At 45.4% G+C, this 17,548-nt stretch overlaps 2 protein-coding genes across 2 annotated transcripts; one reads left to right on the top strand and one right to left on the bottom strand.

The window, feature by feature from the left end:
• Nucleotides 1-1,474: 1,474 nt before the first annotated feature.
• LOC117084000 (G antigen 10-like) lies at nt 1,475-16,806 on the bottom strand. Its single transcript, XM_033212294.1, has 3 exons — nt 16,535-16,806; nt 15,934-16,054; nt 1,475-1,713 (listed from the first exon to the last, which is right to left on the bottom strand). Exons 1-3 carry the CDS (start codon nt 16,613-16,615, stop codon nt 1,532-1,534), a joined length of 384 nt encoding a protein of 127 aa, XP_033068185.1. The 5' UTR covers nt 16,616-16,806; the 3' UTR covers nt 1,475-1,531.
• LOC117083992 (3-ketoacyl-CoA thiolase, mitochondrial) lies at nt 1,738-3,674 on the top strand. Its single transcript, XM_033212280.1, has one exon. It carries the CDS (start codon nt 2,151-2,153, stop codon nt 3,342-3,344), a length of 1,194 nt encoding a protein of 397 aa, XP_033068171.1. The 5' UTR covers nt 1,738-2,150; the 3' UTR covers nt 3,345-3,674.
• Nucleotides 16,807-17,548: the final 742 nt, after the last annotated feature.

Raw genomic sequence — 17,548 nt, 5'->3', positions numbered from 1 at the left:
ATGAAGCAGAGTCACCGCTCACTTTCTTAGTAGCAATGAAATCTGATTTGAGAAATTTTCAGATGACTCAGGCCAGGGTTTCATGATTTGGGATCAACACATCATGCGAAGCAGATGATCTCTGTATCCCATGCATTCTATGCAACAGGATCAGAGTATGAAAGAACCGGAAGGGAAAATGGTTTTAAAATCTCTGACTTCAACTCACTATTTTCATAAGAACCAAAGACACGTTTAGAAGTGAAAGGACTCACTCAGAATCTCGCCAAGCCTGTAAGAGCTGGTATCAGAACCCGCATCAGTGCTTCGGCATTTTTCACACCAAGTGATGGGTGTTACACATGTGTTATGTATTTGTTAAAAGCAGATCTTTACAAAAGCATCTGAAAATTATGAGCTATTGGTTCAAGGATTTATACTCAAATCTTCATTCAACATGGCTCTGATTCAGCTTGTTTCTATATCTGACAGTCTATCAGTCGGATGCTGAGGCCTGAACCATGTTTCAAATAACCTTTATATAAGAGCTTATTACTAAAGAGGCAGTATTGTTACCTCTCTGTTATTAAAAATATAATGTGGCCGCCGCGGTAGCTCAAACCTGTAATCCCAGCACTTTGGGAGGCCGAGACGGGCGGATCACGAGGTCAGGAGATCAAGACCATCCTGGCTAACACGGTGAAACCTCGTCACTACTAAAAAATACAAAAAACTAGCCGGGCGAGGTGGCAGGCTCCTGTAGTCCCAGCTACTCGGGAGGCTGAGGCAGGAGAATGGCGTAAACCCGGGAGTCGGAGCTTGCAGTGAGGTGAGATCTGGCCACTGCACTCCATCCTGGGCAACACAGCGAGACTCCATCTTAAAAAATAAGTAAATAAAAGTTTTAAAAATAAAAATAAAAGTATAATGTTGGTTTGGGCACGATGGCTCTCCCCTGTAATCCTGGCAATTTCTTTTTTTTTTTTTTTTTTTTTTTTTTTGAAGCGGAGTCTCGCTCTGTCGCCCGGACTGGAGTGCAGTGGCCGGATCTCAGCTCACTGCAAGCTCCGCCTCCGGGTTTACGCCATTCTCCTGCCTCAGCCTCCCGAGTAGCTGGGACTACAGGCGCCCGCCACCTCGCCCGGCTAGTTTTTGTATTTTTAGTAGAGACGGGGTTTCACTGTGTTAGCCAGGATGGTCTCGATCTCCTGACCTCGTGATCCGCCCGTCTCGGCCTCCCAAAGTGCTGGGATTACAGGCTTGAGCCACCGCGCCCGGCCAATCCTGGCAATTTCAAAGTTCGAGGCAGGTGGATCACCTGAGGTCAAGAGTTCAGGAACTACCTGTGCAACATAATGAAACCCCGTCTCTACTAAAAATACAAAAATTAGCTGGGCGTGGTGGAGTATGTCTGTAAGCCTTGCTCTGCGAGAGTCTCTGGCAGGAGAATCACTTGAACCCTGGAGATGGAATTTCCAGTGAGCCGAGATGGCACCACTGCGCTCCAGCCTGGTCGGCAGAGTGAGACTACATCTAGAAAATATAATAATAATTATGATACTGTGGAAACAGACACCCTACAATTTGCATGCCTAATGGATTGCCTACCTTCTTCAGTCATTTTCACCTCCTCTGGATTTGGCAGGCCCATCTCCTGGACATCAAGATCATCTCCACGCTCACACCCAGTCTTCGGGTGAACCTGTTCCTGGCTATCAGATTCAGGCTCCGGCCCTTAAAAATAAAAAGTACAGCTCAGGCCTGGGCTCCTGCCAAGTGTTTAGGGTTCTGGCGGAGACAAAGGGGAACAGTCATTGCCTGTCGGGGCTGGGATATGATGGGTGAGAGGTATCAAACCAAATTCTCTCGGCTTGGAAACGGAGAAAATCTAAAAACGAGGATGTGAGGAAAGAGTCTGCCCTCAAGACGCGTAGTCGTCTACCCAAGCCCCGACCCCCGGGCTCCCTGGGGCTAGGGTGAGGCGGGCAGCCACGCGTGGGGTAGGATCATCTTACGCTGGGGCCCGGCCAGGCAGCCCCGGGAAGTACGTGAAAGGGCAGGGGCGTGGCTCCCGGGGCACCACCCACGCTCTTGAAATCTGGGTGACTGCAAGTGGCCGCTCTGCGTGCCCCACACCAGAGACCCGCGCCGCCGATGACCCAGCCGGCGCCATGGCTCTGCTCCGAGGTGTGTTTGTCGTTGCTGCTAAGCGAACACCCTTTGGAGCTTATGGAGGTCTTCTGAAAGACTTCACTGCTACTGACTTGTCTGAATTTGCCGCCAAGGCTGCCTTGTCTGCTGGCAAAGTTTCACCTGAAACTGTTGACAGTGTGATTATAGGCAATGTCACGCAGAAGTCTTCAAATGCTATATATTTGGCAAGGCATGTGGGTTTGCGTGTGGGAGTCCCAAAGGAGACCCCAGCTCTCACGATTAATAGGCTCTGTGGTTCTGGTTTCCAGTCCATTGTGAATGGATGTCAGGAAATTTGTGTTAAAGACGCTGAAGTTGTTTTATGTGGAGGAACCGAAAGCATGAGCCAAGCTCCCTACTATGTCAGAAATGTGCGTTTTGGAACCAAGCTTGGATCAGATATCAAGCTGGAAGATTCTTTATGGGCGGGATTAACAGATCAGCATGTCCAGCTCCCCATGGCAATGACTGCAAAGAATCTTGCTGTAAAACACAAAATAAGCAGAGAAGAATGTGACAAATATGCCCTGCAGTCACAGCAGAGATGGAAAGCTGCTAATGATGCTGGCTACTTTAATGATGAAATGGCACCAATTGAAGTGAAGACAAAGAAAGGAAAACAGACAATGCAGGTAGACAAGCATGCTCGGCCCCAAACCACCCTGGAACAGTTACAGAAACTTCCTCCAGTATTCAAGAAAGATGGAACTGTCACTGCAGGGAATGCATCGGGGATAGCTGATGGTGCTGGAGCTGTTATCATAGCTAGTGAAGATGCTGTTAAGAAGCATAACTTCACACCACTGGCAAGAATTGTGGGCTACTTTGTATCTGGATGTGATCCCTCTATCATGGGTATTGGTCCTGTCCCTGCTATCAGTGGGGCACTGAAGAAAGCAGGACTGAGTCTTAAGGACATGGATTTGGTAGAGGTCAATGAAGCTTTTGCTCCCCAGTACTTGGCTGTTGAGAAGAGTTTGGATCTTGACATAAGTAAAACCAATGTGAATGGAGGAGCCATTGCTTTGGGTCACCCACTGGGAGGATCTGGATCAAGAATTACTGCACACCTGGTTCATGAATTAAGGCGTCAAGGTGGAAAATATGCCGTTGGATCAGCTTGCATTGGAGGTGGCCAAGGTATTGCTGTCATCATTCAGAGCACAGCCTGAAGAGACCAGTGAGCTCACTGGACCCACTCTTACTCTGCTTGGCCAGGCCACAGTAAAACAAGTGACCTTCAGAGCAGCTGCCATAACTGGCCATGCCCTGCCATTGAAACAGCGATTGCATTGATCAAGCCATGGTGACACAAAAATACATTGATCATGAATAGGAACCATGCTAGAAGTACATTCTCTCAGATTTGTACCAGTGAAATATGATTTCTGAACTAAAGAAGACATTAAAAGAAATTGTATTCTTGCCAAGTAACCACCACTTCTGCCTTAGGTAATATGATTATAAGGAAATCAAATAAATGTTGCCTTAACTTCAAAAAATAAAAAAATAAAAAATAAATAAAAAGTACATATCAATTTAAGCAGTAAAACATAAAATATAAGTAAGAAAATAATATTCATGCTCTCAGTGTTATTATATAAAAGCTTAGCTAGTCTTATAATAAATGTGTTGATAAGAATCCCAGGAACATTATCTCAGGAGTCTGTTAGGAGAAAACAGGAAAACAGGGTTTTCCAAATATTACCCTCTTCCTTTCTGAAGACTGCCATCAGACAACTTTGTTGCCTCCTTTGCACTTCTCTGTTATTCTACTTCTGATTGTCCTTATCTTATTAAATGACTCAAGGCTGAAATCCTGTTTCTCATAGCACTTACACTCCTAGCACTTAGACTCTTATATGGCATGAGTAGCCACCAATAAATGCTGAGTTGAAAAAAAGTCTTTATAAAATACGTGAAAAAGCCCAAACTGCAAAACATTCTGCAAACCAACTGGTCTGTCCTCTTCAAAAATGTTCATATTATGAATGACAAAGAAAAATTAAGGAAACACTCCAGATTAAAGGAAACTAAAAACACCTGAAAAGCACATGCAAGATGTGATCCTGAACCGGACTCTGGATCAGAAAAAGAAATCCTATCAATAAAATTATCTGGGCCAGGCGTGGTGTCTCACTGCTGTGGAATAACTAAGGACTCAGAGAGACCGAGGGGTTGAGGAGGAATTATTTAATTATTTAGGTGCACCGACCCATTCTGGTTAACATCCAAAGGACTGAGCCCGAACAAACAGTCAAGCTACCTTTTAAGCATTTCATGGGGTGGAGGGAGATCTGTGCAGGGGGAAGTGTATTACAGAAGTGAGAAACAAAGACAGTTATTCAATTAAGACATGCATTACATCATTTCTACTTTTCAAGGAACAACATATTTTAAGACTTGAGATTATCTGTCTAATAACCTTGCTGCTGCACAGCTAGAGAAACAGAGTCTTCATAATGCCTGGCAAAGGGAGAGATAAGGCTCACTAGCCACAGAAGGAAAAACAGGCAGTTAATTTTAAAGGACTCCAACTCTTTCTTTTCCTCAGGGGGAGCTGTGCTTTCTTACATACAACTGACTTTTTGCTTACACATTGTTTAATTTCTTTTAATTCGTTTCATTTCACCCCTTTGGTGCTTTTTATAACAAAGGTGTTCATAGAAAGCACCACTATTTGCCATCTCTTCACGGAGCTGAGCTTCTTCTTCTACTGGCAGCAGTTGATATTTGGTTAATGCCATCAACTGCGCAGTAGTGTGTCAGGTTACTATTGCCTTTATGGTTGACTGAATACTCCCAATAAACGGGTAAAATGCAAGGGAAGATGAGGCAGATGCCAAGAATAAACAAAAACCCACCAATAAGAGTTTTGAATCTTCCAAAGGTTGAGCATCATCCTCCAAACAATGAATCTGGGGCCCATCCGGATCAAGTCTGAACCGGAACATGGGCCAACTTGCGCATTCTAGCTGTGATTTCCATGACAACTCAGCCATTATCATTGATTTCTAGGCAACAGTTGGTTAAATTAAATTTTCCACATACTCCTCCTTCTGAGGCTAAGAGGTAATCTAAAACCAATCTATTTTGATATATAGCATTTCTCATTTGTGTTGCTTGTATTGCCAATAAATCTAGTGCCCTTGACGCTTCATTGGTTATAATTTCAAGGACTGCCTGTAACCTTATGATGCAGTTGACCATATAGATTGGAGTGTGATATCCCCATGACCCATCTTATGCCCAGGTAGCTGGCCCATAATATTTAGTGATTCTTTCAGGAGGCCATTCATTATCTTCCTGGTCCTCTATGTCTACATCCTTTTGATGTTTGTGTCTATTCTTGTGATTATGCTTTCTTTAGTTCTTTCATTTTCATAATAAACTGGTTATCTTAAGAGTTCCCCTTGCTTTAGAGGAATTAGAAAGAAGTATGGCTTGATTGTTCCTAATACATGTGTCCCTGTCCATTTAGCCAGCAGTTGTGATATGCCTGCACTCCACAAATCCAATATAGGCCAGAGGGTGCTTTCTAAGCATTTGGAGCCCCTAGAGATGCCAAGAGTGGCTTAGAATAGAGAACCGAGGCCGGGCGCGGTGGCTCAAGCCTGTAATCCCAGCACTTTGGGAGGCCGAGACGGGCGGATCACGAGGTCAGGAGATCGAGACCATCCTGGCTAACACGGTGAAACCCCGTCTCTACTAAAAAATACAAAAAACTAGCCGGGCGAGGTGGCGGGCGCCTGTAGTCCCAGCTACTCCGGAGGCTGAGGCAGGAGAATGGCGTAAACCCGGGAGGCGGAGCTTGCAGTGAGCTGAGATCTGGCCACTGCACTCCAGCCTGGGCGACAGAGTGAGACTCCGTCTCCAAAAAAATAAAAAATAAATAAAAAGAATAGAGAACCGAGAGAAGGGCTTGGATCTGGTAAGTAGGAGTCATTCTGGGTGTTTCTCCAGAGTTTTGTCTTTAGTCTCATCATAATACTGTTGCCCTAGGCAGATTGTTTCTCCTACTCCCTCTCTGAAAGACTTTCTCCAATGGGCGATACAGTATTTTCCAATTATGGAGTTTTTTAACAACCAAACACTGGCTGAGGCTGTTGGTTCACTGGCAGGGTTAGGCGAAGTGAAGTTATCTTGTGGCATTAATTCCTTTGCCTCTCATGGCCACTGGTCCCCCATATTAGTTTCTCCACATACACAGCATGAGGAAATTCCTAGGCTGCCAGTTATGTTTTCAGCTGGTTGGGCAAATAAGTTTTTGGTTGATGGGGGAAGCGCAGGCACTGACTGATCAAAATGCTTATAGAATGACTTATGGACCCGAAATTGCAGGGTTGGACGCATTTGAGTCCTTCTAGTCTTTTTGACAATTAGTAGTGGACTCCAAGGCCTGCTCCTTGTCTATTTACCTGTAATAGTGCTGTCTGTCTTGTAGACCAGAAAGGTAGCTCTGGCTTTAAGATAGTAAAATTTAAAGGATTGCATGCCCTTGTCTTACAGTTTGGTTTGGTTGACATACTTCTTAGCAGAGCAGTCCTTCCTGAATGTAAGTGTTGGAGCTCTGTTAGCATAGACCACTGAATGTTACAGTCTAGGCATCTGATTTGTGGTTCTCCGTACAGATGTTTAGGGCTGCTCCTGCTAAGCCTCTCTTGTGTTAAACCATTGCAGACTGTTTCTGGTTGTATGTGTAGGTTCTTAACTTGGTTCCTGTACATTTATAGTAGGTACGGTACAGTAGAATTTTAGCTATGGTATTTTTTACCCAGGTAGTGTGTACACAATGTGGGTATCCTTCTAAAGATTTCTCCCCTTTTAGTATAGGCAGAAATGGTAACAACATCAGTGTATGTAATAGAAACATGCTTACACTACACATGGGCATGGCAAACCTTCCTCTGAGCATAGACATTTGCAGCATTTGCAGTAATAACAACAGAACAATCAGTATTGACAGAATTATAACTAGGCTTATAAATTGTATTTACATTTACTTATCCAGAGATGGCCCTCTTAGCTTCGGCTGTGCGTAGACTAGTCAGCTTCCAGGACGTGACTAGAGCAGAGCTTGTAGGATCCTCAAGCTTCAGCCGTGTGTTGACTGACCAGCCTCTGGTGCGGTCAGAGCAGGGCAGTCGTCCTTCTTACCGGTGGTTGGGTTTCGCCGTAGGACCATTTGGGTGGGGCAATCTGGGTCTTGTTAGCTAATCCACTGGTCATCGTCGGGAGTCATGGCTGCCACTGGTTTCAGCCGGCTATAGTGAATCCAAGGTGTGACACCTGCAACTTTAACAGCAGTGGGAGTAGACATGATTACAATATGGGGCCCGTCCCATAATTGTTGGATTCCACCTTTTAACCCAGACAGAGTCCACTGGCTTATGTGGATGCACTGGGTCTGTTAGACTTATAGGTATCCTTTCCCTTACCCAGCTTTGCACCTCCTGCATTGCTACTCCTAAAGCCTGCATCTGTCTCCTAAGGGTTAACTCTCCTAACTCCTTTAAATCCCCTCTAATTTGATTAATGATTGGGGGTGGCCTTCTGAACAATATTTCATAGGGTGAATACCCAGTTTGTTTTGTAGGTGTACACCTGACCTGGAGGAGGACCATGGGCAAGACCTGATCCATCATAAGTGAGTTTCCTGGCAAAACTTTTTAGTAGCTGTTTGAGTGCCCGCTTCATCCATTCCACCTTCCCTGAACTCTGTGGTCAGTAGGCTGTGTGCAGTTTCCATGTGATCTTTAAAAGTTGAGTCAGCTGTTGTACTACTTCTGCCACAAATGCAGGATCATTGTCTGATCCTAGGGTTAAAGGCAACCCAAATCTTGGTATGATGTCTTTAGTAGCACCTTTGTTACCTCTCGTGCCTTTCAGTGCTGGTGGGAAGGCTCAACCTACCCTGAGAAGGTGCAAACAAACACTAGCATATACCGGTACCTCTGTTCAAGGTAACTCGGTAAAGTCTACAAGCAGGTTCTTTTTTTTTTTTTTTTTTTTTTGAGACGGAGTCTCGCTCTGTCGCCCAGGCTGGAGTGCAGTGGCCGGATCTCAGCTCACTGCAAGCTCTGCCTCCTGGGTCACGCCATTCTCCTGCCTCAGCCTCCCACGTAGCTGGGACTACAGGCGCCCGCCACATCGCCTGGCTAGTTTTTTTTTTTTTTTGGTATTTTTTAGTGGAGACGGGGTTTCACCGTGTTAGCCAGGATGGACTTGATCTCCTGACCTCGTGATCCGCCCGTCTCGGCCTCCCAAAGTGCTGGGATTACAGGCTTGAGCCACCGCGCCCGGCCTACAAGCAGGTTCTCAAAAGGCACAGCTCCTGCTTCTTGAATTCCCGGGGGTCGAGTTGGTCCTTGTTTTGGATTATTCCGGGCACAGGATAGACATTGATCACAAACAGCACGGGTGATGGCAGAGAGCTGTGGCACATAGAAATGCCAACCTATCAAAGTCTCTAGTCGTCCTTCCAATGTGTGTTCCTGATGGATCTGCTTCACAAACCTTGGGGCTTTTGTTTCTGGGATGGCTAGCCTCCCGTCAGAGAACAGCCACCATCCATTTTTAATATATTTTCCTGTTTCCTGACCAAACCAAGCTTTTTCACTTCAAGAGTAACTGGTTACCTCCAGTAAAGGGGGCTCTATAAGGAGAGGCATGCTAGAGTTCTTTCTTCAGGTAAAGCCTTGCTCATTGCTGCCTGCCTAGCCTCAGTCTGCCTTTCTGTTGCCCTGTGCCTCGTAGCTTTTCCCAATTTGATGTCCTTTGCAATGAATGACAGCCACCTTCTCTGGAGCCCATATGGCTTCTAATAATCGTAAAATTTCCTCTTTATTTTGTATGTCTTTTCCTTCAGTAGTCAATAGTCCTCTCTCTTTGTACATTGCCCCATGGGCATGCAGGGTTGCAAAAGCATATCTTGAATCAGTATATATGTTTACTTTCTTCCCCTTGGCCAATAACAGTGCTCTGGTTAATGCTATTAATTCAGCCTTCTGAGCAGAAGTCCCAGAAGGTAAGGCTTGAGCCTCGACCACTGAGTACTGGGTCACTACTGCATATCCTGCATATTGCACCTCATCTGTTATGAAACTGCTACCATCAGTGAAGTAGTCAACATCTGGGCTCTCCAAGGGGGTATCTCTGAGATCTTCCCGGCTGGAGAACACTTCATTCACCATATTTATGCAACAGTGGGGAAGGTCCTGCCAGCAGTAAGGCAACCCACCATCCTTCCAACTGGGCTCCTCCATAGGTAGTAGGGTAGCTGGGTTCAAGGTATTCAGACTCCAGTGTTATCTGGGGATTTTCACACAAAAGCCCTTGATACTTGAGCATTCTAGAGTTGGACAGCCAACGATGTCCTCTTTGCTCCATTAAGGTGAATGCAGCATGGGCACCCGGACTATTATCTTCTGACCTAGGACTAGCTTGTTGGCATCTTCTATAAGGATTGCAGTAGTTGCCAGCACCCTGAGGCAGTGGGGCCAACCTAAGGCCACCAAGTCCAGTCTCTTGGATAAGTATGCTACTGGCCGATGCCAAGAGCCCAACGACTGAGTTAAGACTCTGACTGTCATTCCCTTCCATTCATCCACATACAGAAAGAAGGGTTTTGTTTTGTTTTTTTTACATCTGGCAACCCTAGCGCTGGGGCTTGAATGAGAGCTTCCTTTATATCTTTGAAGGCCTTTTCCTGTTCCTTTTCCTATACGAGGGGCTTCTCTTTCTTTTCCTTTAGCAGCCTCATATAAGGGCCTTCCTATAAGGGAGAAGTTTGCAATCCAGATTCGGCAGAATCCCGCTGCACCCAGAAATTTCTTGACCTGCTACCTTGAAACTGAGGTGGGCAATGCACATACAGCCTCCTTGCATGCACTTCCAAGCCTGCGCTGGCCTTGGGATACCATGAATCCTAGATATCCAACCTCCCGAAAACAGACTTTTGCCTTGTCCTTGGACACTTTGTAAACTGGCCTGTATTCACCATTTGGGTTGTGCACAGGAAGCAGAGGAGTATTCCAGGAGGACTTGCATTTCAGTATAATCCTATGTTCATAGAGCTGATTTAAATGTTTTGTTATGCCATCAATTGCCTCTCTGGGTAGGGATACTGACAGACTCGTACCAGGGCAGCATGAGGGTTAAGCTCTAGTACCACCGGGGGTCTGTTTGCAGCAAGTCCAGGGGGGGTGTCCTCAGCCTATACACCTGGTACCTTGAAAAGCACTCCCACATATTGTGTAGGTCTGGCTCCGGTAGCCTTCTGGCACACAGTTCATAGAGCCACCATTCCTCAGTCTTGTGACAGTCAGAGTCAATACCATTGCCTTAGACTTTCCAAACTCCAGTGTCATATCCCTTTAAATGTAAAGGAAATTTGTGCCTGCAGTTTCTGGAGTAAGTCTCTTCCTAACAAGGGCACTCGACAATTTGGCATATATAGAAACTCATGCTGCACTTCCTGTCCCCTAATAACGCATCTCCTGGATTTGCAGAAAAATCTCTTTTCTTTGGCCCCTATACCCCTACGATAGTAGCACAGTTCTTTGTGGGGGAGCTAATTGGGTGAGGTACCACAGAGAAATCAGCACCGATATCGACCAAAAAATCCATTAATCGGCCCCCTACTTCCATAGAGACCATAGGCTCCCCGGGCCTGAAAGGATGGAGTCTAGTCTGTCTCATTCCTCTAAATTCTTGGCCCCCACTAAGCTGATCGGATCAGGATCTGCCTTGGAAGCACCACAACTAGCAACCAAACGCCGCTCTTGGGTGTTAGACCATTGAACATTCTCCTTATTCTTTTGACATTTATCCTTCTAGTGTCCTTTCCTTTTGCACTGTGCACATTAATCTCTCTCTAGCCTCGGCTGGCTTTCAAACTCCTATCCAGACTAGCCTTTCCATGACCGCGTTCATGCCCGTGTCCATGTCTCCTTGCAAAGCCAGCTTCTCCTCCTGTAAGGGCTGCTGCTAGTAAATTAGCCTTTCTTAAGCCCCCGATCAGCTTTCTTCTTTGCCTCCTGATCTCAGTTATGTACACCTTGGTATCCACTTTAATAAACTGAGTAGTATTCACGCGACGAAGCTTCTAACTTCTGCAATTTATGCCTAATAACTCCTTGGCCCTGCCTTACAAATGCTGTATTCATCATGCGCTGATTTTCAGCAGCATTAGGGTTAAACGGAGTGTACACCAAAATGCTTCACAAAGTCTTTCTTAAAACTGGCTGTGCTTTTATCTGCACCCTGGAGCACCTCTAAGACTTTTTATATTGGTTGCATTTTTCTTTTACCATCCTTTAGTCTTTGCAGAAGTGTTTCTTGGCACCTTTGTAGGTGTTGAAGCCAGACTGCCTCATCTAGGTCCTAGTAGGTGTCCTTTTGTCCTCGTAAGAGGTGTAAGCATAACTTGGGCATGGCCAGACCTGAGATGGCCTGCCTGACTTTTCTAGCCTTTCACTTTAACTTCCAGGAGCTCTGATTTCTGTGAGACTGGGAACCTGTATCTCTTTGAACTTAACTCCTTAGGGGCTTAGCCTTGTAAAGGGGGGTACATTGGAATGTAGGGAGGAGGGGTCTCTATTACCTCCTATGGTTCTTGCAAAACCGGTTTTCTCTTTCCTCAGACTTTATTTTGTTTCCATAGCTGCCAGGGCAGCTGATTTTTACTTTCACTTTTGGCTTTTACTTTTCACTTTTTACTTTGGAGTACAAACCTCTGTGACTTTCCCTGTAACTCTGTAGCTGCCAGAGCAGCTGTTTTCTCCTGGCGTGAGCTGCGAGCATTCTACAATAAACTGCTAGGCAGGGCTGCATTCATTTAGTCATCAATCAATATAAAGACTAGGTCTGAATGCCCTGGCTGTCCCCTGACCCCAGTCACCACCTTAAAACACATGGCCAATTTCTCTGTAGTGCCTTTGGCCAGCCATCCAACACTAAAAGAGGGCTATTCTAATTCACGGTATGTCCTTAACTTTTGAGCATCCAGTTTCATCCCATAATCACCTCTAAATCCTTTTTAAAATTTTTTTATCATGCACTCCAAAGGAGTTGGTTTCAACATTTTTTCCTCCCATTTCCTCCCTTGTAGCACACTTTCACTCTCACTTTCACTCTCGGGTCCACCAGACTGGGTCCTATTACAAGAGTTTCAGAGGCTGCTTAGCCAGGAACGTGCCTTCCCCTTTTCACAGCCTGCTGCGGCTGTGGAGCTGGTCCTATCAGCTGTGCACAACATCCTAGGTCTGATTTCCCCGCACTTGCCTTGGAGCACACAGCCCACGCTAAGGGATCTGTGCTTCCCCACGTCACTCCCCACATTGGGCTCTCCCGAGACCGTCTCTTTCACACACTTTCACACATGTCCCCTGCCCCAGGACTCCTCATTGGATGAAACGGACCTCTCCCGTGTCCCAGGTGAGCCTAGTTAGGCTCCCACATTCACACACATACACAACACTCCTACCCCAGGACTCCTCATTAGACGAAACGAGCCTCCCTCATGTCCTGGGTAGGTCCACACACACCCACACACTCCCAATTGGGGTGGCAAGCCACTCAAGAGTGGCTTGCCACCCTGCCAGCAAGCTCTTCCTTGCTGCACTTGCCGCTCTTTCGGCCCATTTTCTCCACCAGTGAACCACTTTCACTTTGTTAGGGGGACACGAGGTTCATCCAAATTGGAAGGCCACTCCTGCCACTCCCAGCCACTCTGGGTTAGATTAGTGGTTGGTCCCCGGGAGGTGATCAAGCTTCCCTTCATCCCTATGGGATGGGCTTTCCTGACTTGGGCCCTTTATCCTTACTGTGGTTCCTGAAGTGCTGGTATCATGCTGCAGCCCTGTCTCTGGTTCCATTGCGCTGCCACATAGGTCCTCGGGATGCAGGGAGAGCCAGTCTCCATCCAGGTGAAGCTCCCCCATGTGTGCCTTGGATGCCAAGTCTCCCCCGGTCGTGGGGGTCTAGTCCCACAGGCAAAGAAGACAGTAAGTCTGTCATCTCCAGTCCTCGTCTGGGCCACCAGAAATGCTGTGGGATAATTAAAGAATCAGAGAGACGAGGGGTTGAGGAGGAATTATTTAATTATTTAGATGCACCAACCTAGTCGGATTAACATCCAAAGGACTGAGGCCCAAACAAAGAGTTAAGCTATCTTTTAAGCATTTCATGGGGCAGGGGGAGATCTGTGCAGGGGGAAGCATATTACAGAAGTGAGAAACAAATACAGTTATTCAATTAAAACATGCATTACATCATTTCTTACCTTTCAAGGAACAACATGTTTTACGACTTGAGATTATCTATCTAGTGACCTTGTAGCCACACAGCTAGAGAAACAGAGTCTTCACAATGCCTGGGAAAGGGAGAGATAAGGCTCACTAGCCACAGAAGGAAAAACAGGCAGTTAATTTTAAACGACTCCAGCTCTTTCTCTTCCTCAGGGGAAATTGGTTTTTTTTTTAACATATAACAGAGGTTTTGCTTACACATTCTTTAATTTCTTTTAATTCCTGTTCTATCACCCTGTAATCCAAACATTTTGGGATGCCAAGGTGGGCAGATCAAGGGAGGTCAGAAGTTCAAGACCAGCCTGGACAACAAGGTGAACCCTATCTCTACTAAAAATACAAAAAAAAAAGGAAACATTACTCAGGCGTGGTGGCCGGGCCGTGTAGTTCCAGCTACATGGGAGCCTGAGGCATGAGAATCCCTTCACAACCTGGGAGGTGTAGCTTGCAGTGAGACAAGATCGCACTACTGCACTCCAACCTGGGGAACAGAGAGAGACTCAGTCTCAACAAAGGAAAAAAAAAAAGGAAGAAACAATTGTCTGGAGAACTGGCAAAATTTGAGTATGCACTGTGTATTAAATGACTGCATTTTCTCATTGTTAAATTTCTGATTTTGATCTTTCTGCAGTGATAATCCAAGGATGACTTTTTCTTTGTTCTGACAATATACACACACTCAACTATATAGGGTAAAGGGCCATAATATCTGAAACTTTATCTAAACAAGTCAGCATTAATAACAGTAAACATATATCCGCGTGTGGGTGTGTGTGAGTGTGTGGGCAGCAGGGTAAGAGAGGGCGGGAAGAGATATGAAACCTATGAAGTAAAAGCTATTAACAATTGGTGAATCTAGGTGAAAAGTATATGAGTTCATTGTACTATTCTTGCAAATTTTCTATAAATGTTATGTCTTGAAAAGAGATACAGTAAAAATTTTAAAGAATATATGACAACTACACTGAACTTCAGGAAGACAGGTATTTTTTAATTGTGGTAAAATATATATATCATAAAATTTACCATCTTAACTATCTTTAAGTAGTACAGTTCACTAAAGAGTTATGTTTGCAACATTACCAGCCACTAGGCACAAACTTTGAATCTGTGTTTTCCTATACCATGAAACCTTTAGTTATCTGTTTGCTTGTTTGTTCATTTGTTTGTTTATTACTGATGAGATCTTGCTATGTTTCCCAGGCTGCACTTGAACTCCAGGGCTCAAGTGATCCTCTCACCTCAGCCTCCCAAGTAGCTGGGACTATGAGTGCACGACATTCAGCCCAGCTTGAGACCTTTCTCCTAAATGACAATCTGAGGATAAACCACAGGACATGCATAATGCTTATATTCAGCCGTAGAGTACCAAGAGCAGTGTGCATCACCTAAGAAATCTGAAGTCTACCACATGGATAGGATTTCAGTTACAATTACAATGTCAATTTCTGAAGGACTCATTAGCTGAATGGCTTTGAGGACTATGGAAAATCTTACAGTCACGACACCCATTACCTACCGGGGTACACAGAAACTTAACTTTGTTCAAACAAAGTTATATTTAGGTCCGAAGGTCCCAAATGTAATATTCCATAAATGAACCCCGTGAAGAACAAAGCACCAAATATAACATTGTTTGTGAATCACACAAAATATACTGTCCCGCACTGAGAATAAGGGAGTGGGTGGACAGCAATTAACGGGCATTGTTATCAGTCATACTCTAGAAACTTTTAACAATGAATCCCTGGAATAATCCATGACCTCAGTTACATAAATGTTTCCTTTCAAAACATTTTATCTCGGAGAAATGACTTCCATCTCATGTTAATCCCAGGATAACTCCTTTTCTGCTTTTTCAACCATAAAAGGATTTAATCACCTCCTAAAAGCCACTTAGAAAATCACTAAACCAGCTACCTGTATGGCAGTATCCTCGTTTATCCAGCCTTTATCAAACGTACCACATAAAAATATCAATCAAAGGAAACGGTGGCCAACATTCGGCGACTCGGTTTTCGGAGCTGCTCCTGCTCCTCTGAACTGGGTCTCTTCTTGGGCCAGTACTAAGCTACCTTACAGTAAAGCGTTTGAGTTTTAAGCATTGTCAGCAAAATCATTTCCTTCTTTATAGCAACACAGATGATAGGAAGACACAAACCTTGGAACAAAGTGCAAATTGTGTATTCACCAGTCAAGGGTTCTCGGATAAAACACAATCCCGGCACCTCTATTCTCTCATTCATAAAGTCGAGACATTTTATCATAGTGAGGGATTTGCCTAAGCTAAGCTGCAAACTACACAGCCTCCTGGCTTTTCCAGTCAATTTCAGGCATTCTTTCCATTGATTCCTTTCCTCCTGTTCCTGCTATGTGACAAAGCATAACACACACACACATGCACACACGCACACGCACACACCAGCGGGCATTCTTCTTCCCTTTCCATCACCTTGCCCTGCAGATGCTCCCTCATCTTCTCCCTCCTGAGCGGGCGCAGGATCCTGACTTTGAGTTGCTGGTTCCCCTTCTTCAGGTGTTGGTGCTTCCACTTCATCACTGAACTGCTCGGGCTGGGGAATATGTGTGGGTGTGCAAATAAAGAAAAAAAAAAGAAAACAAGTTTTGCTATTGATACAAAATTTTACATATATACACAGAATACATAGCTGTTTCTGATCATAACTAAGCCTAAAGACATTTCTCCAACTCTATTCTCTATGCCCAAGAAGGTTACTCTACCCACAGGGAGGTTACTGTGAGAAAAGTGACGCACATGGACTTTGGAAGCTATTATACTCTGTGTTGGAATACATGTGTACGATCTGTCATTAACAAACAAAGCATGAGAAAGAAGTCATGGGCAAAAGCTGAAGAACAGGAGAGGAAAAACAAAACATCCTCCAGAATCAATGTTTCCTTCATGAGACGCCACAATCATGTTTTATCAGCAGGAAAGACGTTTCTCAGCATTTCCATACTAATGCAACAACACTATCGCAAAAATTAATTTCTGATCATAGAAAACATCGAATTAACGTTTAAGCGCTCACCAGCATAGGCCCCATCCTTTCAGGAGGCTCTACATGGCGTCTTGGTCTAGGCCTATAGGTCGATCTTCCTCGCCAACTCATATTTCACACTGAAAACAGACAACCGTGATTGGGAACATGCGCTCCAGAGGGCTGCTATATTCGATCACTTCCATGGATCAATGTTAACTTGTCGTTTTAATTTTGAAAACACTCTCAAAATAAGTCCCAGAGTGAAGCATATGTGTGTACGTTTTCTGAGTGCCTACAAAGCCACTTATGCTAGCCAAGCTGGCAGAGCAATCATCTTAAGAAGTGTGACAAAAGGCAGAGGGCATTTTTTCTAAATTTCTTTTGGTTCCGCGGTCTCCCTGTGTTGCTCTGGCACAGTGCAGTGGCGCGATCACAGCTCACTGCAGCCTCGACTTTCCACTCAAGGGATCCTCCGCCTCAGCGTCCCATGTAACTCGGACTACAGGCGCAGGCCACAGCGCCCCACTGACAGAGGTCATTTCTGATGAGGTTTAGTTTCACAAGTGGACTCCACATGAAAACACTAGTGAATCATAATTCTCGTGATTGCTACTTTTGGAACACTCCCACTTACTAGAGCCATTCATAGCTCTCAAATCAAGTTTAGTTGGACCACACAGCCTCGCCCAGTCCTTCCCACTGTTTCCAGACCTTCCATGGCGGAGGTGAGACCTTGCGACGCTTCTCACTCGGAGGCTTCGCACTCCACAAAGCTTGGGGGCACTCACCAGCCCGCAGCCTTCCCAGGTGCCAGCTCCCTTCTTTACTGCCCTCCTTGCACCCGCCTGGGGCCTCATTCAGGGATCTGCCCTGTGTCGGGGGTTCCTGGCACCTCCTGACTTCCAGCCCTCTGACAGCACAACCAGCAATCGCCCCTTCTTCTCCTGAGCCCTTGACCTCCTCCCCTTCATGGCCCACCTTCCTCCCTGTCCTGGCCCCTTCACAACCACAAAGCTGATGGTGGCCTCCCAGCCTTTGAGAGAAGGAGGACAACCTCCAGGC

Source organism: Trachypithecus francoisi, unplaced genomic scaffold (assembly GCF_009764315.1).
Source record: "Trachypithecus francoisi isolate TF-2019V2 unplaced genomic scaffold, Tfra_2.0 Contig00413, whole genome shotgun sequence".
Taxonomy (NCBI): Eukaryota; Metazoa; Chordata; class Mammalia; order Primates; family Cercopithecidae; genus Trachypithecus; species Trachypithecus francoisi.
This window is presented reverse-complemented; position numbering and strand designations above follow the sequence as displayed.